The sequence below is a fragment of the Herpailurus yagouaroundi genome, unplaced genomic scaffold, assembly GCF_014898765.1.
Source record: "Herpailurus yagouaroundi ecotype Mexico unplaced genomic scaffold, PumYag 141, whole genome shotgun sequence".
NCBI lineage: Eukaryota > Metazoa > Chordata > Mammalia > Carnivora > Felidae > Herpailurus > Herpailurus yagouaroundi.
In genome coordinates, this window is record NW_024412396.1 from 13,284,470 (window position 1) to 13,310,208 (window position 25,739).

General features: G+C 36.5%; 1 protein-coding gene across 3 annotated transcripts in view; it reads right to left on the reverse strand.

Annotated features, from left to right (window-relative positions):
• The window catches only part of BAZ1A (bromodomain adjacent to zinc finger domain 1A), a 95,354-nt gene that overhangs the window by 47,765 nt on the left and 21,850 nt on the right, over positions 1-25,739 (reverse strand). For all 3 annotated transcript variants that reach the window (XM_040476917.1, XM_040476918.1, XM_040476916.1), the window contains 3 exons: positions 12,868-13,011; positions 2,945-3,046; positions 1,076-1,163 (listed from right to left, as the gene is read on the reverse strand). In XM_040476917.1, coding sequence (XP_040332851.1) covers positions 1,076-1,163; positions 2,945-3,046; positions 12,868-13,011 — 334 coding nt within the window. The remainder of the gene's footprint in view (positions 1-1,075; positions 1,164-2,944; positions 3,047-12,867; positions 13,012-25,739) is intronic.

Genomic DNA, 25,739 nt, shown 5'->3' on the forward strand with positions numbered 1-25,739 from the left:
ATCAGCCCTCAGTTTGTTCTCAATTTTTAAGAGTCTCTTATGCTTTGTCTTTCTCCCACTCTAACCTCTCTCTCTTTTTTTTTTTTCCTTCCACTCCCCCATGGGTTCCTGTTAAGTTCCTCAGGATCCACATAAGAGTGAAAACATATGGTATCTGTCTTTCTCTGTATGGGTTATTTCACTTAGCATAACACTCTCCAGTTCCATCCACGTTGCTACAAAGGGCCATATTTCATTCTTTCTCATTGCCACATAGTACTCCATTGTGTATTGAACTTATTTTTGTAAGCCAGAACCACACTTAGAAAAATATAGTTGCCTCCTTCCCCTATAACATTTTCTTTTTCTAAGTTTTCCATCTATTATCACCTGTCTTGGTTGATTTTTTTTTTTTTTACAAGGGGAAAAAAAAGTACACTACCTGAGCCACCTAGTAATTCTAGCAATTGCAAAATAGTATTTAATCCTTAAACAGAGAGAAAATTAGTAACAATTGGCTACAGGTAAAAAGAACTATTTTCTTTTTTATTTTATTTTTTTTAATTTTTTTTTTAATGTTTATTTATTTTTGAGACAGAGAGAGACAAAGCATGAACGGGGGAGAGTCAGAGAGAGGGAGACACAGAATCTGAAACAGGCTCCAGGCTCTGAGCTGTCAGCACAGAGCCCGATGCGGGGCTCGAACTCACGGACTGCGAGATCATGACCCGAGCCGAAGTCAGCTGCTTAACCGACTGAGCCACCCAGGCACCCCAAAAAGAACTATTTTCAATCAACTTTGAAATAACATTTCTGGGGTGCCTGGGTGGCTCAGTTGGTTAAGCATCCAACCCTTGATTTTGGCTCATGTCATGATCTCATGGTTGTGGAATCAAGCCCTGCATTGAGCTCTGTTTTGGGCATGGAGCCTGTTTGGGATTCTCTCTCTGTCTCCCTCTGCCCACTGCCTTTGCCCATGTTCTCTCTTTCTAAAAAAAAAAAAAAAAAAAAAAAATTCTGCGATGTTTTAACTAAGTAACACAGCCCATTTCTCTCTCTTCTTCCTTCCAACAAATAATTTCACTGCTCTGATTACCTTAATTTTAATGACTCCATCTTGTGGTTCACAGTGTTGCTTCAGAAAAAGCTTTAATTTATCACGAGAAAATAGGTGTTTTCTCCGGCTACAGTGGAAAAAGGAGGAGAAAGAGTAAAGTGTTAGTATAAAAGAATTCAGTTTGAACTCTATAATCTCTGTAAACCCATAAACTTCATTTCAAGCCTAGGAAAAGGACAATTCATTTTCCAATGGTATTTATGTAGAAGTTATGAGAAACTTCACAAATATTTATGTAGAATGTTATAATATCTACTCAAGTAGATCTATTATAAATGTTTGTTACAAAAATAGTATATGCATTTGGTGCTTAAGAACCATTTAGAAATCAAATAAACCTCAAGGAAAATATACTACAGAGAGTAAACCAAATTTTTTAAAATTAGATGATCATTCCTCCAAATACCACCATTAAAATTCTTTAAAAAAATTAATCAGTAGATTACCAGATGTCACATAACACTGTCAACATTTAAATGGATGTTTTGAACATTCTTGAACACAGGTTTTATCAAATTCTAAAATAAATTCATAGGATTAAGGTTCTAAAAACAGAGGCACCTGGTGGCTCTGTTGGTTAAGCAACCAACTGTTACTTTTGGTTTAGGTCATGATCTCACGGTTGTGAGGATTGAGCCCCGTGTCATGGAGCCTGCTTGAGATTCTCTCTCCCTCTCCCTTTGCCCCTCCCTGGCTCACACATGTGTCTGAGCTCTCTCTCTCTCAAAAAAATATTCTAAAAATTTGCTATTTTTGATTCTCCTTGGCCCCAAATTGAGAAAAACACAAACATAACACCACCAAAAACAAAACAAAACAAACTCCAAACATTCAAATATTTCTGGAAAAGTTCTGGAAGGAAAGTAAACGTTGTTGTTGTTGTTGTTTTAATGTTTACTTATTTATTTTTGAGAGAGAGCACACACAAGGGAGGGGCACAGAAAGAGAGAGAGAGAGAGAGAGAGAGAGAGAGAGAGAGAGAGAATTCTAAACAGGCTCCACGTAGAGCCCAGTGAGGAGCTCAAACCCACAAACAGTGAGATCATGACCTGAGCCAAAGTCAGACGCTTAACTGACTGAGCCACTCAGGTGCCTCGGAAAGTAAATGTTTTAACTGAATTCAATGTATTCCTTTCAAGAAAAAGTCAAATTAAAAGCTTCTATGAGTGAATGAACAAGACAGAAGTTTTAAAGTAGTAGCCTCCTCAAAATGTATATTCTTTTCATATAGAAAGGATTATAGGAAAGAAAGGACTGGTTTACTGTGCTATCCTAGCACCATACATACAGTACATGACAATAAGAAGGTAATTATCTTTTGACTATTGAATAAATATACTAGTCCTCAAGAATGATATTGTCCTACATGGCACCCACTAGCCACATGTGGTGTTTTTGTTTTTTTAACCTTTTTTTATTTATTTTTGAGAGAGACAGAGTGTAAGCGGGGGAGGGGAAGAGAGAGAGGGAGACACAGAATCTGAAGTAGGCTCCAGGCTCTGAGTTGTCAACACAGAGCCACACGCAGGGCTCGAACTCACCAACCTCGAGAGATCATGACCTGAGCCCAAGTCGGATGCTTAACTGAGTGAGCTACCCAGGCACCCCTTATTTATTTATTTACTTATTTAGGGTGGGGTAGGGGCAGAGAGAGAGGGAGAGAGATAATCGCAAGCAGACACCACACTGCCTTTGAGGCAAGGCTCAAACAATGAGTTCATGACCTGAGCCAAAATCAACAGTCAGACGCTTAACCAACTCAGCCACCCAGGCGCCCATATAGTGAATCTTCTTAATCAAACATAATTATTGTCTTTTAAACCAGCATAGATAGAAACCAAGTTTTACCTGATCTGTGTTGCTTTAACAATAGCACACTCATACAATTCTTTTTTAGTGGGTTGCACCTTGTACTTGAATAATAAGGGGTCAACTGCATCTTTTTTCTTCCTAAAAAGAGCAAAAACACAAATCAGTTAATAATTCGTCTGAAAATGTGAGCTTTTAAATGGAAATCTAGGTTCTAAGAACATACTGTCACAGAATCTAAGGAGTTTTTAGTTTAGGATTAAAAAAAATTTTTTTTAAATATTTATTATTTTTGAGAGAGAGACAGAGTGCGAGCGGGGGAAGAGCAGAGAGAGAGGGAGATAGAATCTGAAGCAGGCTCCAGGCTCTGAGCTGTCAGCACATAGCCCGACGCGGGGCTCAAACTCATGAGCCATGAGATCATGACCTGAGCTGACGTCAGACATTTAACCGACTGAGCCACCCAGGCACCCCAGTTTAACTAGAATTTTATAAGTTACTGACATCCCTCACAAGTTTATTAGCCAAAATAGTACAAAGCACTATTTTATCTTAGGTAGGTATTTTACTCATTCAATAAATTTTCCTGTGTGAAGAAATCAACTAGAGATGAGTACCGAGTTTAGATAAGATAAATTTGTAAACAAAATAGCTCTTGGATTTGCTTTTAAGCTTTCTTCTTCATAGCTATGTAATCCAAGAGCAAAAGCAGAGATAATGTAGTTTACCCTGTTTTAAGACCTGGCAGAGGCTATACCTTTAATCCTTGCCTCCACCAACTTCTCATCTTTTCTTCCCTTTGAGGATGCATTCATCCATCTATCCAATAAATAGTTAAAAGCCTATAATGTGCCAAATACTAAACAATAAGGATTAAGTAGTGAACAAAATAGAACTATATTGGGGAGATACAGGCAAACAAACAAAAATACACAACAGAGTAGGTGGTAAGTGCTATCAAGGGAATACATCGCCAGGTAGAGGTAGTCTATTTTAGATAGTGACAGTCCTGATAAATTGATGAGATAGGGCTTATAGGAATTTAACATTTAAGCAGAGATCTGAAAGAAAAGAGGGAGCAACTCATGAGAAAATCTTGAAAATAAGTTTAAAGGAAGAGAGAAAGGAGTGTAAAGGCCCTGGGGTGGATGTAGGCATGGTTTCTAAAAGAAGCAGAATAAATAAGGAGAATAAAAGAAGATACAGCCAGAGAGGAAATAGAAGGGCTAGATTATAGGCCACCATTTAGATTTTACTCAGAAAAGACACTAGAGGATACTGAATAATGGGGTGATAATGACTTAACTTATCAGATCAGAAAGATCACTCTGGCTGCCAGACTACGGGGCAAGAGTGCAAACAAGGATATTCTTTAGAAAGCTAATGCAATGAACCAAGTGAGAACTGATGGCACAACAGACTAAGGTGGTAGTGGTGCAGCAGGGAGACAAGTGGTTGGACTCTTAAAAGCTGCCCCTGTGCATGCACATGCATATGTAATGGGGGTGTAAGTAAGGGTTACTGAGAAGAAAATTATATGAAAGGATGACAAAGGAAGCATTCAGCAATGAGGGTCAGATACAGTCAAAGTGATATAAATACAGTAAACACAAAGTGGGGGGTGGGGAGAGACTCCACACAAAAGGGATGCAGGAGACAATCATACAAATAAAACTGAAGTGTTCACCTTTAACAGCATTAAGTTCCTAGTTGGAAGACCAAGGATCTTTACATGGAGACCCAGGATACACAGAAACTAGAAGATATATTTAATCATTCACCCTGACTATATGAAATGCAATCTAATATTTTCTATTCTATTAAAGTTCCTCATTAAATTAATTTCACAACATACATGAGGCCATAATCTGCAGTTTGAAAAGCACTGTTCCAAAAGAGCCAAAGAGAGAGAACTCTAAGTGTTCAGAGAGCAACACTGATGTGGGTTTCCAATAAAGGAATTTCTTGAAATGAAAAGAGGGGGAAAAAAGAAAAACAAGTTTTAATGAATCAGTGGCAGGTGTTCAAGAACAACAGATTTGATTGACTGAGTTTTTAATCTTAATATAGTTTTCTGAAGAGGTGTTAACTTAGCAATTAATCACTACCATTTTATACATATAGGGGATGATCAAGTAGAATTAAAAGATTACTAAAAGTGGCAGTACATAATTTTATTTTAAGTCAGAATTATAAATTTGTTTATATATTATTTGTTTATAGAAAACTTGTTTGTGGACTTTATCTTAATGGATTTAAGGCTATAAAAAGGTGACTTTTCATGTATAAAATTATTTTTTTGTTTTTTCTTGCTATGTCATGAAATTCATTTGTGAAAATAAAGCATAATAGAATCAAAATCTTTTTTTCCAATCAGTGCAAATATTCTTATGGGGGTTTTGTTGTAACTCTTACACAAAACTCTATACAGGATAAAAATCATAATTGGATTCTTTCCAAAGAAGTACAGTTATTAGAGACCAACAGAAACTGCTTATCATATGGATTTACCTACAAGACAGGAATTAAAAGACAATATTAAAAAGAAACCCCATTTTAATAATTTTTCTTCTTTGCTTCCTAAAGCCTAGGCCTAAACAGCTGGAATACTAAATGGAATGTAGTGACCTTAACCATGACTGTGACTAATGGACTGATTTAATTGCCAACAAGTGCAGATCTGTTACCAGTTCTATATAGCACACTAACACCTAATGTTACATTTATAGAAATCAGATTGCTATTCCAATGATTTATTCATAAAATTTTATCATTTATTTTATAAATATATATTTCAATATGCCCATTATATATGTTAAATTTTAGTTCTACTTTTATTTTCTCAAAATGGAAATTCCATTTGTTGCTATTCCATGGTAATATTGGTAATACAAAAGCAATTAAAATTTTTTCTATAACAGTACAATAGAAATGACAAAAGACCAGATAATTAAGCTTTCAGCACAAATGGTTACTTATGGGTTTTTTTGTTTTAATTTCAAATGCTAACCTTCTCATACATTAAAATTTCATATATGAATTACAATTAGCAAAACAATTAGATCTACTTCTTTAAAAATAACACTCACATTCTGTAATCTTACTAACAATTAAGCAGGTTAACAATACAGTCAGATTACACTGCATGAAGAAAGTCAGTGCATAAAGAATTTTAAACAGGATATACAATATATTCCTCAAGGTTCCTAGTTTTTCCTTGTGCTCTTGCAAATTACCACTAGGATATAAGATGTTACCAAAAATGTATCTTGTTCATGTACTATTTTCAAGTTAGGATAATGTTTTTATGATATTTTAAAACTTTAAATAATACCTGCCTAGATAGGACTGCATAAAACACTGATCCATTGTAAAGGGCCTTAAATTTGTAAAGCCTTAAATCACAATAGCAGAGTATATTATTACAAAGTGTTATTTACCTACCAATCTGAGTTGCTATAGATACTGTACTTAGTTTCTTCTACAAACCCTAAAAGCAACTAAACACACTGACGTATACTTGGCATACCTGCCTACTAAAATCAGATGGTAAGCTAGTGAATATTTTCAGGACTTTCAGGACTGTTTTAGTTGGTACTGTCTATCAATTTAGTTCAATTTTCGGAGAATTTGTGATTGCAAAGGAGCAAATTGTACTTGGCTTTTTCATTAAGAAAGGAAATTTGCATCATGTAGTTACAGAGACTGGTCTCAACAAGATGTGAGGGTTTTCAAATATAAATTTTCTTTAAATATTTTAGTAACTTTGAAGGGAGAGGAACAATAGTAGACATAAGTATAACATTACTCAATCCACACTTGATGGGCAAACATGAGATGAGTAAAGGAACACTAAGAGCAGATACACAATATGCATGTTTCAAAGAGCAGGACTAACAGATAAAACCCTAAATCTGTTATGTTCTATATGATGCAAATTAAATTATCTTCTCTAGTCTTAACTTTTATTTACTGCTACAATTGTGAGAGTAGCAAGTCAATTTTTAAAATAAAATGTGCTTATATATACATAAAATAAATGAATAATTTTAAATTTAAACTATTCTTTATATTATATAATCTACACAAAGTATCCTAACTGTATAAAATTAGCCTCATCTCATTCTTAAGTATATTTAGATCCGTACAACAAAGGCTCTGTCATGAATCCCATGGTAAATAGCTGAAGGAGAAAATCACTTCATAGTGTTATTCTAGAACCCAGTTCTGTCTGGCAAAGATGTTGGAGAGTTCTGCAAGAATGTTAAGCTGAGGGTCAAAGAGCACTAAAATGTATAAGGCTGCAATGTCAATGACTTTGTCCATGGCTTTGTGATAAGAAGACTAACAATTTTCTCAGCCTCTTTCACAAATATAGTTTAAGAAACATATGTTTAAGGTGTTAATACCCATCCTCAAAATAAATAAGTAACCTGCTTCCTAAAACCCTGACTGCTGCCCACCAACAAAAGCTGACCTACAAAGGTAAATATGTAGTTTACTGTTTAATTCAATCAGATTCTGCAGTCCATGCCCAGACTGAGGAGTAAGCTAATAATATGTTGTTCTGAAAGAAAGCAACTTTATAAAAAGTCAAGCCTTTAATTTCTTACTTTTACTAATGTAAAACTAACTTTGAAAAAATTAATGAATATGCTCCCCCAAATGTATCAAAATATTCTATTAAAAAAAATCTGATGACTAGAATATATAAAGAACTCATAATTGAACAAAAGGACAAATAAGCCAATGTAAAAATTGGTACAGGACTTGTATATCTTCCAAGGAAGATACACAGATGACAATAAGCACGTGAAAAGAGGCTCATTATCATTAGTGATTAAGGAAATTTAAGTCAAAATGACAATGAGATACCACTTCATCCCACTAGGATGGCTATAATCAAAACACTCGAAAAATAGTGAGTGCTGGTGAAGATGTGGACAAATCGGAATCCTTATATATTGCTGTTAAGTATGTAAAATAGTGGAGCTGCTGTGAAAAGCAGTTTGGCAGTTCCTCAATAAGTTAAACAACTGTCATATGACTCAGCAATTCCACTTTTGAGTATATACCCAAAAGAATTTAAAATAGGGACTTGAATACGTGCTGGTACATCAATAATCACTGCAGCATTATTCATAATAGCCAAAAAGTGGAAACTCAAATGTCTATCACTTGAATGGATAAATATAAGGTAGTATATACATACAAGGGAATGTTTAGCCCTAAAAAGGAATGATTATAAAAATTAGCCTCATCTCATTCTAAAGTATATTTAGACAGGTATACCAAAGGCTCTATCATAAATCTCAACATGCTACAACATGGATGTAATTTGAAAAATAGTACTAACTGAAATAAGCCAGACACAAAAGAACAAATACAGTATGACTCCACTTATATGAAATATCTAGAATGAGTAAATTCATAGAGACAGAAAGCAGATTAGAGGTTACTAGGTGATAGAGGGAGAGAAGGGAATGTAGAATTACTACCTAATGGGCACAGAGTTCCTGTTTGGGGTAAAGAAAAGGTTTTGGGAATAGTGGTGATAGAGGTACGACACGGTGAATGCAATTAATGCCATTGAATTATACACTTAAGATGGTTAAAACAGAAAATATTATGTTTTATATATATCTTAACCCTTCACTCCCTCAAAAAACGCTGGTGATCATCTTAATGATCTATGTAAATTCTAAATATGTTTAATTCTTTAAAAAAAATTTTTTTTTAACGTTTATTTATTTTTGAGACAGAGAGAGACAGAGCATGAACAGGGGAGGGGCAGAGAGAGAGGGAGACACAGAATCTGCAACAGGCTCCAGGCTCTGAGCTGTCAGCACAGAGCCTGACGCAGAGCTCAAACTCACGGACCGTGAGATCATGACCTGAGCCGAAGTCGGACGCTTAACCAACCAAGCCACCCAGGCGCCCCTAAATATGTTTAATTCTAAATATGCTGCCTTAGTATGTCTTGCAGATATTATGAACTATGATGCTGGAAAACTTTTCTAAGTCTGAACTTCCATTTCTCCTCAATGATATAAGAAAATGATCATCTACCCTTTTAGAATGGTTCCGAGGAATAAAATAAGAGAACATATGTGGGTGCCTTTATACAGCTCAACTCATGGAAAATGCCAATAACTGTTCCATTCCCATCCCTTCAAGTCCCCTACTGAAACATGAAAAACTCTATATTATGTTTTATTGTCAGGGAGCAACCAAGACAAGGTAAATTTCTTACTTACTGAATTAATAGAAATAAAAGAACAAAGGTCCAAAGATGACTATGTTTCACCTTTCCTGGTATCTTAGGATACAGTGGTAGCAAATCTACAAACAAGTAGGCATTTTATGATGCTGATGTATAGCGAAGGCTCAGATTTTTTGAGAATCACAAACAAGTTAAAATATCTGTGAATAAAGTAATTGACCAGCTTACTCACTTTTCCTACTGCAAGGGTCTGTCCCAAGTACCTATATTCACGGGATAAGGCACAACATATTTAGATAGGAAATTACGGTCAAATTCACTACTATTCTGTGATAAGCTTGTTATAAGTGGCACAAGTGCTCTAAATGGTACATATAACAAGCAAAATATTTACTATTACTAACTGGGATTATGAATTAATTTGCTTTGTATAACAAGCAAAATATTTATTATTACTAACTGGGATTATGAATTAATTTGCTTTATACTCAAAGTAACAAATTAGCCACAAACTATGCATGTAGTTCATATTCAAATCTATAAGGAAGAGAAAGGACATTAATGAGCTGAATAATAGAGTGCTGAACCTAAGAGTCTAGACATTCCTCATCCTAAGCACCTCACAGCACCTACAAGAATCAGAAGATTAGGTTAAGGGTTACTACAGGGGCACCTGGGTAGTTCAGTTGGTTAAGCATCCAGACTCTTGATTTCGGCTCAGGTTATGATCTCATTATCTGTGAGACTGAGCCCCGTGTCAGGCTTCACCTGCTTGGGATTCTCTCTCTCTCCCTCTTTCTTTGTACGTGCATGCATGCATGCTCTTTCTCTCTCTCAAAATAAATAAACTAATATATAATTAACTCCACTTAAGGGTTACAATCTTTGATACGCTCCAAACAAAACACATGAACTACTGTCAGAGCTGCTAAAGGATATATATTAACTACATAATCCCCAATAGTTTTGCATCATAAACCCTATATTCAATGAGGGACACAAATGACCTATTAATTTCTTTTTCTACTTAATTGTAGCAACTCAAAAAATGCGATGTATCAAGACTTAACATATAGGGCCATGTCATGCTTCATTCACTCATCTAAAAATCATTTTTTTCTGTCAGGCAATGTACTAGCTAGGTGACTTTGTGCAATGCCAATTAATATTTCTAAAGCAGACGTTCTTCTTGTTAAATAAGGATAACATTCTTCTAGGAGTGACTAATATGCGTGTAAAGAACTTAGCACACTGCCTAGACAGCAAATGCTCAAAAGCCAGTTATAGATACAATAGTTCAAAAACATCAGACAAAATAGTTCTAGTCAGAAGTTGAATTACAAGGTTCTGAAGGAATTTGACAGTTACTGATATTTCAGAAGCAAAGGAGATAAAGGAAGTAGTTAAGAGTAGCCTCAGGGAGTTAATATCCAAAATATATAAAGAACTGATACAACTCAACACCAGAACCCCCCAAATAATCTAATTAAAAATGGGCAGAGGACTTGAATAGAAATTTTTCCAAAGAACACATACTAATGGAAAACTGACACATTTTAAAAATGCTCAACATCATTAATAATCAGGGAAATGCAAATCAAAACCTTACACCTGTCAGGATGGCAAAAATCAAAAAGACAAGAAATAAGTATTGGTGAGAATGTGGAGGAAAAGGAACCCTTTGATAGGAATGTTAACTGGTATAGCCACTGTGGAAAACTGTATGGAGGTTCCTCAAAAAATTAAAAATAGAAATACCATATGATCCAATAATTCCTTGTATTGGATATCTACCCAATGAAAACAAAAGAAAATTCAAAAAGATATATTCACCCCATTCCTATGTTTATTTCATTATTTACAACAGCCAAGATATGGAAGCAACCCAAGTGTCCATCCATAGATGAATGAGTAAAGACACACACACACACACACACACACACACACACACACACACACGGGAATATTAGGCAGTCATAAAAAAGGATGAGATCCTGTCATTTGTAACAGCATATATGGAACTAGAGGGTATTATGCTAAATGGAGTAAGCCAGACAAATAACATATAATTTCACTTATATGTGGAATCTAAAATCAAATGAATAAACAAAAAGCAGAATCAGACCTAAGTACGGAGAACAAACTGATGGTTGACAGAGGGAAGAGGGATGAAGGGATGGGCAAAATGGGTAGAGGGGAGTGGAAGATACAGCCTTCCAATTATGGAATGAATAAGTAACAGGAATAAAAAGGTATAGCAGGGGGCGCCTGGGTGGCACAGTTGGTTAAGCGTCCGACTTCAGCCAGGTCACGATCTTGCGGTCCGTGAGTTCGAGCCCCGCGTCAGGCTCTGGGCTGATGGCTCAGAGCCTGGAGCCTGTTTCCGATTCTGTGTCTCCCTCTCTCTCTGCCCCTCCCCCGTTCATGCTCTGTCTCTCTCTGTCCCAAAAATACATAAACGTTGAAAAAAAAATTTAAAAAAATTAAAAAAAAAGGTATAGTAGTAGGATTATAGTCAATGGTATTGTAATAGCACTGTATAGTGATAGATAGTAGCTATATTTTGGTGAGAGTATAGAGAGAGTTACTGAATCACTATGTCATATAATGTAAGTATAGAGAAAGTCGTTCAATCACTAAGTCATATAGCATATATACAGAGAGATGTTGAATTACTTTTTTTTTTTCTAAATAAGCTTTACGCCCAGTGTGGGGCTTGAACTCATGACCCTGAGAGATCAAGAGCCACATTGCTCTACCAACTGAGCCAGGCTGGCACCCCCAAATTACTATGTCTTAAATCTGAAACTAACGTAACACTGTGTGTCAACTATACTCAAAAGAAAAAAAGCGGCCTCAGGTTTCTTATTGGAATATTATTGCACTGTTCACTGACAACAGGGAAGGAAAAAAACATAAGATACATTGGAAAAAGAATTTTTAAGTTTGAGATGCCTATAAGGCAGAGAAGGAACAGAATGGAGCAATAAAGATTTAGAATAGGAGGGAGTGGAACGAAAACATGTAAGAAGACTTTTAATCAGTTGAAGACAGCTGAGATTTTTAAATTTACCTGTAGACAATGACAATCCTTTTCTTTTATGTTTATTTATTTTTCAGAGAGAGAGCGCGTGAGCAGGGGAGGGGCAGAAAAAGAGAGAGAGAGAGAGAGAGAGAGAGAGAGAGAGAGAGAGAGAGAATCCAAAGCAGGCTCCAGGCTCTGAGCTGTCAGCACAGAGCCCAATGCGGGGCTCAAACTCACTAACCGTGAGATCATGACCTGAGCCAAAGTTAGATGCTTAACCGACTGAGCCACCCAGGGGCCCCGACATTGCCAATCTACATGTGTTTGTAGGATTTTTCTCCAGGAGCATTCAGCTGACCCATGTTGTCAACTGACTGAATTTCAGAAAGTTAGTGTCTTTACCATATGCACCATAAAGCAATTAAGTATAATAATTAAAGTACAGAATGAATTTTCTCAAGTAAACAAAAACGGAATGTGTTAAGTGCAATTGAATGAGGTGAACTTCAAGTGCTCCTAAGCAGCTGACTACAATTAACAAGGTAGCTTTCAATCTTGAAAATTCTAATGTGTGTTGTTGAACCACATTTCCTAGATGGATTTTATACTGTATGATTACAAAGGAAGAAAGGAAGGATTAAAGAAAAACTTATTTCAATGGGATATCATTAGTCAATCTGATACACAGTTAAAAAATTAACAAAAATCACTTACCCATTTTGAAAAGAACTGTTTTGTGTTTCTGAATCATCACTATCACTGATGATAATAGTTTCTCCATCTACACTGCTGATATGTCCATTAGCGAAGCCATTTTGATGTGATGGAGGAAGGACTTCCAAAATCCTACACTGCAACCTAAAGAAAATTATACATTTAAAAATGCAAATTATTTTATATTTATAATCAAACATTTCAGAACAATCTAATTATTATGAACAACTGAAAGATATTTGCTTTTGTAGAAACTATGGCTTATTGATGTAACTAAATTAAGAAAAAAGAAAATCTGTAACATCCAATTTAAGAAAAGTTAGCTACAATTTAAAATAATACAAAGGTCAATTTATCAAGATTCTTAGCAATTATATTCTTAAAAAAATTTTTTTTAATGTTTATTTATTTTTGAGTGACAGAGAGACACACACACACAGAGAGAACTAGCAAAGGAAGAGCAAAGAGAGAGAGAGAGAGAGAGAGAGAGAGAGAGAGAGAGAGAGACAGAATCCAAAGCAGGCCCCAGGCTCTGAGCTATCAGCACAGAGCCCAATGCGGGGCTCAAACACAGGAATCAGGAGATCATGACCTGAGCTGATGTCGGATGCTCAACCAACTGAGCCACCCAGGCGCCCCCTTAGCAATTATATTCTTAACTAAAGTTACTGTTTAGAAAATCAAAAACTGGCATAATATGTCATTATACAGGTTGAGTCTTAGTTTTTCAAAACATCCAATATTTTAAATACAGAAATTCTCCAGATCATAACCTGGAGATCATTCTTACTGTAGTTTTTGTTGGGATTTCTGATCACTATAAAACTTCCTATTCACTAGTTCTACTGCCTCTATTTTGGGTTCCCTTACTTCTGCCCACTCTATCTGGGTTTTATGGGCTGCAATTTCAGACATATTCACCACAACTGAAATATTCCTCAATCCCATTTTCACTATCCCAATTTGCAACTGATAATTAAAATGTAGTATATCCATACAATGGAATATTATTCAGCAAAAAATAAATAAAAATAAAAATGAAGTACAGATGAACCATGAAAACATTATGCTAAATGAAAGAAACCAAACATAACTGCCACATAGTATATGATTCCATTTATATGAAATATCCAGAAGAGGCAAATCCATAGACAGAAAGTGGCTGCCTGGAAGGTGGGGGCAGAAAGGGAAGAAAGTGAGAAAGGACAGCCATGGGCACTGGCTGACAATGGGCATGGGCTTTCTTTTGGGGTATGGAAAATATTCTCAAATTGGTTTATAGTATGGGCTGTACAACTATGAATATATCAAAACCCATTAAGCTGTACATTTCAAATGTGTGAATTTTATGGTGTGTGAAATATGTCTCAAGTTGTTGAAAGAAGACAGAACCATAGGTAAAAAGGTATATAGTAGGGAGTAACAGAGAGAAAAAGTGCATTGCTGGAATTCTATCTATAGCCTCCCTACAACTCCTGGGCAATCCGGAGGTGGGGGTGGGGGTAGATTTTATTAACTAAGAATATCTTAACTATATATACACCTACCAATGGGGTAAATCCTTTTTCTCTGAGAAAAAGTGACTCAAGATTGGACCATTTTCTCACTACATCATTCATTTGGTCACCCTATATATTACAAGTTTTGATATATTGTGGGCATTCGTAAAACTGCTTATTCACTATCCCCATTCTCCTAGGAACTTCAATATTCCTATATCCCACCTCTTCCACATGTGGGAGCTGTCATGTTCCTACAAGGGCCTGGCCAGGGTTATTGATACTGGGTAGGCACCTTTTTGCTGAGCCAATACATCTTTTCCAAGATTTTAAAATTTGGAATCTAGAGAGTAAAAATTAGTCCCTCTCCTATCATGGAATCTATACTATAAGGTATGAAATTCTGGTGCTTTTGGCAGCCATGTTTCCTGCCACAACCAACAGGTAACTGTACAAGTAAGAACATAAAGTCTACAAGAGACATGAAAGGAGAGATGACAAGGGTACTAGAGGCAATCAATTCTTATTCCTGTTCTTCCTTAGACTTAGTTGTGCTTTGCTCATCTCAGGTTTAGCTGTTTAATCTTTCTTTTGATTCAATAAATGGATAATTGACCCTTTTACCTGTTTTTTCAAAATGAATTTTTGTCACAGCCACAACAAAGAGACTCATACAATTCCAGAAAAGAAACAGTATATTCAGAGCAGATTCACTTTGGGAAGCTGGTGAATTTTTATACAATAGCATTTATTCTCATTAGTGTACATTTTATCATGTGCCTATAATTACCCATTAGGAGAACATCTTTAGTATGCCCTACAATATCTGATAGCACTGTTAGGCACTGAGAAAACCAGGACCATGGATCTACTGCTAGGAAATTTTTGCACCCAAATTGAAGAAAGCAACTGGTTTTACAGCACCCCAAGGCTTAAGAATCAACAAAATGGAGACTATGTAGGTGAATCCAGCCCTCAAACCATCTTATCTTCATTCTTTGCTCATTTTCCCTCACTCTGAGTCTAATACAGGTTCAATTAAAAGTATCATACGTGGCTCCTTTACAACTTGCTCTTAAAGAATTGAGAAAAAAGGGAGAAGAGTCAAATTACTAAAACCAGAAGCAAAAGTGGGGACATTACTAGTGATTTTTACAGGAACTAAAAAAGATTTTAAGAAAAAATTATGGACAGGGGCGCCTGGGTGGCTCATTTGGTAAGCACCTGACTTCGGCTCATGTCATGATTCAGTTCATGAGTTTGAACTCTGTGTCGGGCTCTGTGCTGACAGCTCAGAGCCTGGAGCCTGCTTCAGATTCTGTATCTCCCTCTCTCTCTGCTCCTCCCCTACTCACACTCTGTCTCTCTCAAAATAAAATAAACATTAAAAAAAAAATTTTTTTTTAAAAGAAAAGATTACGGACAATTGTATGCTAACGAATTGGATAACTTAGATAAAATGGACAAATTCTTAGAGACAGAAACTACCAGAACTGACCCAAGAAGAAATAGAAAATCTAAACAGATCTGTAAGTAGAAAGGTGATTGAATCAGTAATCAACCTTCCAATGAAGAAAAGCCCAGGACCAGATGGCTTCACTGGTGAATTCTACTAAACATTTAAAGAATTAATATCAATTCTCAAAATCTTTCAAAAATTGAAGAGGAGAGAACACTTCTTAATTCATTTTATAACACTAATAATACCCTGATACACAAACCAGAGAAAAACATGGCAGAACATATGAAAAACTCTTGTAACTTAACAAAATACAAACAACTCAATTCAAAACAAGCAAAGGACCAGAACAGACATTTCTCCAAGAAAGATACAAATGGCAATAACCACATGAAAAGATGTTCGGCCATCATTAATCATAAGGGAAATGCAAAATCAAAACTGCCATGAGATACCACTTTATACCCACTAAATGCCAATTATTTAAAAAAAAAAGAAAAGAAAAAGAAGTGTTGGTGACGAAATAGAGAAATTGGAACCCTTGTGCATTGCTGATGAGAATATAAAATGGTGTAGTTGCTCTGAAAACAATATGGTGGACCCTAAAAAATTAAACACAGAATTACCATATGACCCAGAAATCCTACTTCTAGGTATATACCCAAAAGAATTGAAAACTCAACAGATATTTGTATACCAGTGTTCATAAGGGCATTATTCACAATAAACAAAAGGTGGAAACAAGTGTCTACCGACAGATGAATGCATAAACAAAATATATATGTATACACACACACACACACACACACACACACACACACACACACACACACGCACAATGGAATATTCAGCAGCCACAAACAGGGGTGAAATTCTGATATACGCTACAACATGGATTAACCTTGAAAACATCATACTCAGTGAAATAAGCCAAACATAAAATAACAAATATTGTATGAATTCACTTATATGAAGTATCAGGAAGAGGAAAATTCATGGAGACAGAAAGCAGAATAAAGGTTACCAGGGTCTGGAGGAAGGGAGAAATGGGGAGTTATTGCTTAATGGGTACAGAGTTTCTGTTTGAAATGATGAAAAAGTTCTGGAAATAGTAGTGATGATTACATAACACTGTGAATGTACTTAATGCCACTGAATTACACATTTAAAAATGATTACAATTTAAAAGGATTAAAAAAAAAAACACTTTTTTTCTGTTCTAACAGTAAAGCCTAAGACGGCACAATTACCAAGCTAACTACTTTGGTAGCAAAGGGAAATGGTGTAAAAAAACCTGCAGACTAACTTTCATCATTGGCTGGCAGAAATAAACCAGTGTTTCTAAAGAGGAACAACTACAGGAAATCTTATAAAAAATGCTAATTATGTAATCTAATGATAAAAAAGTTCAGTAATTTAGTGACATGAACTGCACAAAAGTATGCAAGAAATCAAATGGACCCACTTAAAAAAAATGTATTACTGAGGCACAGTTGACAATATAATGCTACATTCATTTCAGGTATACAACACTGTGATTCAACAATTCTGTACATTATGCAGTACTTACAACGATAAGCACAGTCGCCATCTGTCACCATACAGTGTTATTACAACATTATTGACTATATTCCCTATTCTGTACTTTACATTTCCATGACTTACTTATTTTGTAACTGAAAGTTTTTCTCTCTTAAACCCCTTCACCTCAAATGGACCCTGGTTATCCTATCCAGGGATGGTTTGCTCCGAGTTCCCCATGGTGGAGGGAAGGGAAGCTCTTCACTGAACATTTGACAAGGTTCAAGTTACAAAAAGAAATAGTTTTTCACTGGCCGAGCTCAGCTGAGTGCTCCAAAACGGTGATGGTGGTGGTGGTCACGAAGGAAAAACAAAGTAAATGAATCTACTCTGGGCTCAGGTATGGTTGATGTAGTGTCTAAAACAGCTTGACAGTCCACTGAAGGGAACAGCCTATGACCCCCAGTAGGGCCCACGGAGCTCTAATAATTTAACAACAAATTTCTTTAAAACCAACAGAAAAATAACAGATAGAAATATAAATCCCTGACAGAATAAGGGAGAAGCAAACCAGTACAGTACAGAGATAGACATAGCCTAGAATGTAGGAGATATCTTATATATAAGTTATACTAGTTATTACTAAAGCTATCAATTTTGCACAAACCACAGATTTAAAATTTTTCTTTCTTCCTTCCTTCCTTTCTCTTCTCTCCTTCCTTCCTTCTTTTCTTTTCTTCCTTCCTTTCTTTCTTTCTCTCTCTCTCTCTTTCTGCATTTCTTTTTTTTTTTTTTTCAACGTTTATTTATTTTTGGGACAGAGAGAGACAGAGCATGAACGGGGGAGGGGCAGAGAGAGAGGGAGACACAGAATCTGAAACAGGCTCCAGGCTCCGAGCCATCAGCCCAGAGCCCGACGCGGGGCTCGAACTCACGGGCCGCGAGATCGTGACCTGGCTGAAGTCGGACGCTTAACCGACTGCGCCACCCAGGCGCCCCCTCTTCCTGCATTTCTGCATTTCTTGCTAATCTAAGCAAGGCCAGGCCTACTCACTGGTGCTTAGCTAAATATCAGTTAACTATTCAAAACGCCAAGTTGACACTTTTTTTTTTTTTTAATGTTTTATTTATTTTTGAGAGAGAGGGAGCACAAGTGGGAGAGGTGTGTGGGCAGGTGGAAAGAGGATCAGAAGCAGGCTCCATGCTGACAGGAACTCACAAACCGTGAGATCATGACCTGAGCTGAAGTTGGGCACTCAACCAACTGAGCCACCCAGGAGCTCCCAAGTCAACACCTTCTAATAGATTTCCAAATAGACTTAGTCTGTGTCTTTCAAATCCACTTTCTACAATTTCTTGGTTCTAGTGAGTCCAAAGATTGGAGTGTAAAAAAGGTGGAAGAATCATGAATTAAGACCTAACTAATGGGTTTCCAAAGATACAGAACCTTCCTAAATTAAAGTTATGCTCTATTATTTGAGGACAGAGTAGAGGCTGACAATCAAAAGATGGTCCTTATTATTATTAGAGTTCCTGTATGTCAGATTAAGTACACAAGTTACACATAATTCTCTCTTCATACCAACTCTGCAAGTTATAAATTTTGCAGTGTCAGAAAAGTTAAATCATTTGCTCATGGTCATACAGTCTGTAATGATACAGCCAAAACTTTAGCTTTGACTCTGAATCTTCCACTCTATCACTGGAGTTGAGGGAGAACAGATACACCGTATTGACTCAAGGGTATTTCAGAGCTTTAAACCTACACAGTCAAGAGGCTCCTAAAGGGCTAACAACTTAAAATACTTTTAAGAGTGAAACCAAGTCTGTGGAACAGCAGCAAGAACAGAATCTGAGGACACAGAAGTTAGCAACAAATCTATAAACAGTGACAAGCTAAGCATGGAAATCGACTTTTATAAGAATATGGTATATCCTCTTCCCTCAAAAAGTTGTTTTTGGGGGCGCCTGGGTGGCGCAGTCGGTTAAGCGTCCGACTTCAGCCAGGTCACGATCTCGCGGTCCGTGTGTTCGAGCCCCGCATCAGGCTCTGGGCGGATGGCTCAGAGCCTGGAGCCTGTTTCCGATTCTGTGTCTCCCTCTCTCTCTGCCCGTCCCCCGTTCATGCTCTGTCTCTCTCTGTCCCAAAATAAATAAACGTTGAAAAAAAAATTTTTTTTAAAGTTGTTTTTGTTTTAAAAGTAATTCGTTTTATAGCCAAATTATGGAAAGAGACTAACTGTCCATCAACTGACGAATGGATAAAGAAGATGTGGTTTATACATACAATGGAATAATACTTGGCAATGAGAAAGAATGAAATCTGGCCATTTGTAGCAACGTGGATGGAACTGGAAAGCATTACGCTAAATGAAATAAGTCAGGCAGAGAAAGACAGATACCATATGTTTTCACTCATATGTGTATCCTGAGAAACTTAACAGAAGACCATGGGGGAGGGGAAGGGGGAAAAAAAAGTTACAGAGAAGGAAGGAGGCAAACCATAAGAGACTTAAATACTGGGAACAAACTGAGGGTTGACGGGGGTGGGGGAAAGGGGAAAGTGGGTGATGGGCATCGAGGAGGGCACCTGTTGGAATGAGCACTGCGTGTTGTATGGAAACCAATTTGACAATAAATTATAAAAAAAAAAAAAAGTAATTTGTTTTAAATAGTCATAGTTCAGGGGCTCCCGGGTGGCTCAGTCAGTTAAGTGTCCGACTTAGGCTCAGGTCATCATCTCATGGTTCATGAGTTCGAGCTGCATGTGGGACTCTGTGCTGACAGCTCAGAGCCTGGAGCCTGCTTCAGATTCTGTGTCTCCCTCTCTCTCTGTCCCATCCCCACTCATGCTCTGTCTCTGTCTTAAAAAAAAAACCAAAAAACATTAGAATAGGTTCAGCTAACATCCACCATCACATCTAGATGCAAAAAAAAGAATGAAGAAAAAATTTTCTCCTTGTGATGAGAACTCTTAAGATGTATTTATTTGCTTAACAACTTTCCTATATGTCATACAGTAGTGTTAGCTACAGTCATGTTGTACATCATATCCCTAGTACTTATTCATTTTTTAATCGGAATTTTTTTAATATATATATTTTTGAAAATTTATTTGTTTTTGGGAGGGAGAGCACAAGCAGGGAAGGGGCAGAGAGACACGGGGGACAGAAGATCTGAAGCGGGCTCTATGCTAACAGGAACGAGCCCGATGGGGGGCTCGAACTCATGAACTGGGAGACCATGACCAGAAACAAAGTCAGACACTCAATTGACTGAGTCACCCCGGTTCCCCTATTGCTGGAAGTTTGTATCTTTTTGACTACTTTCCTCCAATTCTCCCTCCCTTCTATGTCCTCTTATAGCATTTCTTATCCAATCCTTTATTAATCTTTCATATGTATTTCACTTATATTTGCCCTGCAAACTCTATCCGTACTACCTGTGTTCTACTTGAGAAAAAAAAAAGTACTAGTGCTTTACTCATATTAGATTAACCTGTGGCATCCAACACAGTAGTTTACAGACACAATATTGAATTTAATTGACTAAAGGAAAAAATTATGACTCAAGACTCTATCCCATCAAGTTTTATTTTCTTTACAACATTCATCAGAATCTGAATTATCATGTTGATTTGTGGGTTTCTGTCTCTTGCACTTGAACCTAAGTCCCTAGTCCTTGTCTTAGTCACTACCCTCTTTCCAATACCTACAAAGTGACAACTGAGCACACAATGCTTGTTAATGAATCATAAAATTTGACTTTGTGTATACTTTTAAGTACTAAATTTAATATTCCCTACCACTTCCAAGAAAAAAGACATAACTGCATTTTTCATTCCTGGGAACTGTGCCAAAAGATAGAAAGTCAATAGGGGCGCCTGGGTGGCTCAGTCGGTTAGGCGTCCGACTTCGGCTCAGGTCATGATCTCGCGGTCCATGAGTTTGAGCCCTGCGTCGGGCTCTGTGCTGACAGCTCAGAGCCTGGAGCCTGTTTCGGATTCTGAGTATCCCTCTCTCTCTGACCCTCCCCTGTTTATGTTCTGTCTCTCTCTGTCTCAAAAATAAAACATTAAAAAAAAAAAAGATAGAAAGTCAATAAATAAAAATTAGTTTTTCGCCATACTTGCAGTCTCCTTTTGTTGCTACTAGATAGCATTCTTTCATCTAAAACAAAATATTTGAAAAGAAGAAAGCTTAAACAGCTCAGACTACAAAAGTAAAATAATTAAAGTACCCTCTGATAAGAACAGTGATTAAGAATTTAACCAGGAAACCTATTTAAATACTGAAGCTTTTTTCCCCCTTAGAATCAATGATCAAAAGATGATGATTTTCAGACACTTACAATATGACCTGCATCACTCTTAGAACAAATGATCAAAAGCTTAATCTAACCACATATATAAAATCCTGTATCTCTTCCCATTTAGACAAATTATAAAATGTTCAGGTAAAGGGAAAAGTAAATAGTGGACAATGAGTACATTCAACTACAATCTTTTAATTCTATTCTTTAATTTTTTTTTCACTCATCTGTATCTCTCAAACAGAAGAACACGGATTCTGACACTGCCTGTGCTTGGAAATTATACTACTTGTGACCTTGAGCAAATTTTAGTTAATTAACCTCTGTGTATGAGCTTCTCAATTGCAAAATGGGCAAATGAGCACTTACTACATATGGCTGTTGCAGGAATTAAATAAGATCTTATAAATAAAAAGCTCAGTGTCTGGCATATAGTAAGCTCTCAAAAGTTTATAGGTATGGTCATCATCTCCCTAAAATGACATATAGCAAACTCTCAAGAACAGTGACTATGATGTAAGAAAATTAGGGACTGACTAAAAAAAGGATGAGTCATCACAGCTGGAAGACTCTTCTTCTCTGGTCTCTGACAAGTACTGGAAGGAATAAACATTTACTGAGTGCTTTATGTGGCAGGCACTATGCTGGGCTCCTAACAAATACTAACTACTGTGGCAGATGACTGCCACAGTTATGGCCCCATTGAATCATACCACTCTGATTCCCTCCCACTTGATCTCTGGATTTGTTCATGTGACTTGCTTTGGTCAACGGAATACTAGCAATATGTACCATGCTGAGGCTTGAAATGTGCTTGCACACTGAAGCTTGCCCTCTCTTGCTGCTGGGAACCCTGCTACCACCCTGGGAACAAGTTTGGATTAGTAGCTTCCTGAAGGGTGAAATGAAAGTAGCCACCCAACTCTGAGGCCCCAGATATGTGAGTAAGGCTATTCTAAAGTAGAGGATCTAGACAATCCAGCCCCAGACAGGCCAGCCCAGATCACAGGAACATTTCAGCCAACCAATTGTGAGAATAAGGTTTATTGATTTAGGCCACTTAGTTTTGCAGGCAGTTTGTTATTTGGCAAAAGCTAACACAACCACCCTATGAATATAGACAGTATTTCAGTTTTACAGATTAAGAAAGAAGGTTCCCAGAAACAACAGTTTGGCTCCAAAGGATTTTCTACTAAGCCACTTCTGCATGCCATACTCTGAAGTTCTAAATAAAAAAGGGATCTCTGTAAAGCAGTACCTTTCCTCTATTCCAGGAATCAGCACACTATATGGCCTGTGAGCCAGATCTAACTTATCTCCTGTTTTTGTATGTATGGTCTGCAAGCTAAGAATAATTTATACATATTTAAATAATTTCAAAGTCAGAAGAAGACTTTGTGATATGTGAAAATAACAAGATATTCAAGTTTCAGTATTTATAAATAGAGAACTATTAGAATACACCCGTGCTCATTCATATACTGTCTATGGCTGCTTTTGCACTCCAACAGCAGAGTTGGGTTGCTGCAACTGAAACCATATAAACTACACAGTCTATAATATTTACTATCTGGCCTCTTATTTTAAAAAAAGTATACCAACATCTGCTCAGAATTATTCTCTTGGCGTATGTTTTTAATTTAAACAACAAAGGATTCTTCCTGGCCTTTAATGATGAGTAGATTTTATTTGTACTTTTGTCACTCCTTTTCCTTTCACCAAATATTAGTTTAGCTTATGTCATTTTTCCTAGTTCTTCTTAACTTTAATCTTTGGATGGTATCTGACTTCATCTAAGAAAGAAAGATAAACCTCATTTTTAAAATACTAATTGAGAACCATAGGTCAAATGAATTCCACTTACACACCATACTACTGGCCTCCAAGACAGCTTGGAAAATTAACAGACTACAATTTTATCTTATTCTCAACTAATTCAAAGTATCTATGAAAAAAGTTGTTTATTAAGAACTGATCTTATATTGGCCAAATGAAACAGATCCCAAAGGAGGTAAACAAAGATATAGGAGAGAGATTTTATTCATAAGAGGCTCTAATTTCTCAGACCTAAACCCATGTAATAACCATGTAGAAATGAATTTCCCTTTTATTTCTAACAGGGATTTCAGGACAGAAGTAGCTATACATAGTCTCTCCTTTTTTGTGATATTAGTCACTAATATTCTCTTGCCACAGGGAAATAAGAATTTCAAAACTACTACTGTTCTACTTCACCATCCTGCTACTAACCAAGTTCAATGAGATACAAATTGAAGTAAATATCTGATTTCCTTTTATGTTAGAAAAGAGGTGAACCTCACTTTATTTACCAACTCCCCACTTTTATCATTTTTCTTACCTCCACAGTAATGACTGTAAGTCCTGGGGGGAGATTCAGCTTACTGTTTGTACTTGGCATTAATGCAAAGGATCAGTAAAGAAGTTGCCAGAGACTAACCACCCTCGCCCCCAATATTTAACATTCAAAGACTTTTGAGTGGCATTAGACAGATGTTCCTATTGGTTAAAGCAATTTGAATGCCTTTAGAATACTGAAGAAAATGAGTAAGTATGTATTATCAGTCTAAACTTTACTGAACTATTTTGTTAAGTCCATACAGAAATACAACATAATCTTTTTAAGTGATTTAAATTAAACTTGCCTAGAAAAAAAATTTATTTTCATTTATTTTTGTGACTATAGGGATTTTTAGAGTATAAAAATAATTTCCCAGGATGGCCTAATTTATTATTATGCAAGTAAATAAGGATTCTAAATTTTAACTCCTGAACTAGCAATGACAATCCAGGAGTCAGTAGGGTTGTAAGTATGGGTCTTTGGTACATACAACAAACACTATATATATCTAAAGAAGGTAGTTTCACTTTAACTTAGAATTCCAAAGAAAGAACAGCTGTTCCAAACAGTCTCCTTTTTTTTCTTTTTTGTATTAAAAATTACATCATCAACATACTAGGGTCACTGAGAACTAAAGATTGAAAACAATTTTTGGATGTTGTTAAAGACTCTCTTTGGCTGAGAACCAGAAATTGTGACCTTAAAAGATCAATAGTGGGGCACCTGCCTGTCTCAGTTGTTAGAGCATGTGACTCTTGATCTTAGAGTTGTGAGTTTGAGCCCTATGTTGGGCGTGGAGCTTACTTAAAATTAAAAAAAAAAAAAAAAGAAAAGATCAGTAGTGTAAGCTGATCAATAGAAAGCCTATTTTCTGAAAGAGTTATGATATGAATTTAACCAATACATGTTGCTAAAAATTCTATACTATCTTTGCATCTAAATAGGAAGCCTTCTTTAATCCTTTCCTACTAATTTATATTTTTCTCTGCCTTCAAAAGATTTCTAGTCAAATAACCTGTTCCCAAAAACTTCTCTTTGATTAATCCCACCTGGATCAAGTCACTGACATCCAAACATGTATGCTTAAATAAAAATAACTAAATCTGGGGTGCCTGAATGGCTCAGTTGCTTAAGCGTCAACTTTGGCTCAGGCTATGATCTCATGGTTCACGAGTTCAAGCCTGCACAGAGCCCACTTTGAATCCTATGTTTCCCCACCCCCTGCCCCCACCTCACCTCTCCTCTGCTTGGGCTCTCTCAAAAATAAATAAACATTAAAAAAATAACTAGATTTGGTCCTCACATATCTTTTATGTTCATCCTACCTTCTCAATATATTTAGTATTTCTCTTTGTCCTCAATATTAATGCAGTTTAATTAATTTTGCTTCACTAATACCATTTAGGCTAGCAATATAAAAAAAAAAGAACCCAAAGATTTAAAAGTTCATTTTTGGGGCACCTGGGTGGCTCAGTCGGTTGAGCATACGACTTCAGCTAGGGTATGATCTCATGGCTTGTGAGTTTGAGCCCTGCGTTGGGCTCTGGGCTGACAGCTCAGAGCCTGGAACCTGCTTCGGATTCTGTGTCTCCTTCTCTCTCTGCCCCTCCCTGCTCACCCTGCGTCTCTCTCTCCTTCAAAAATAAATAAACGTTAAAAAAAATAAAATAAAAGTTCATTTTCTCATTTCCAGTTCTAATAAATACAAAGTGCCTACTTTCTA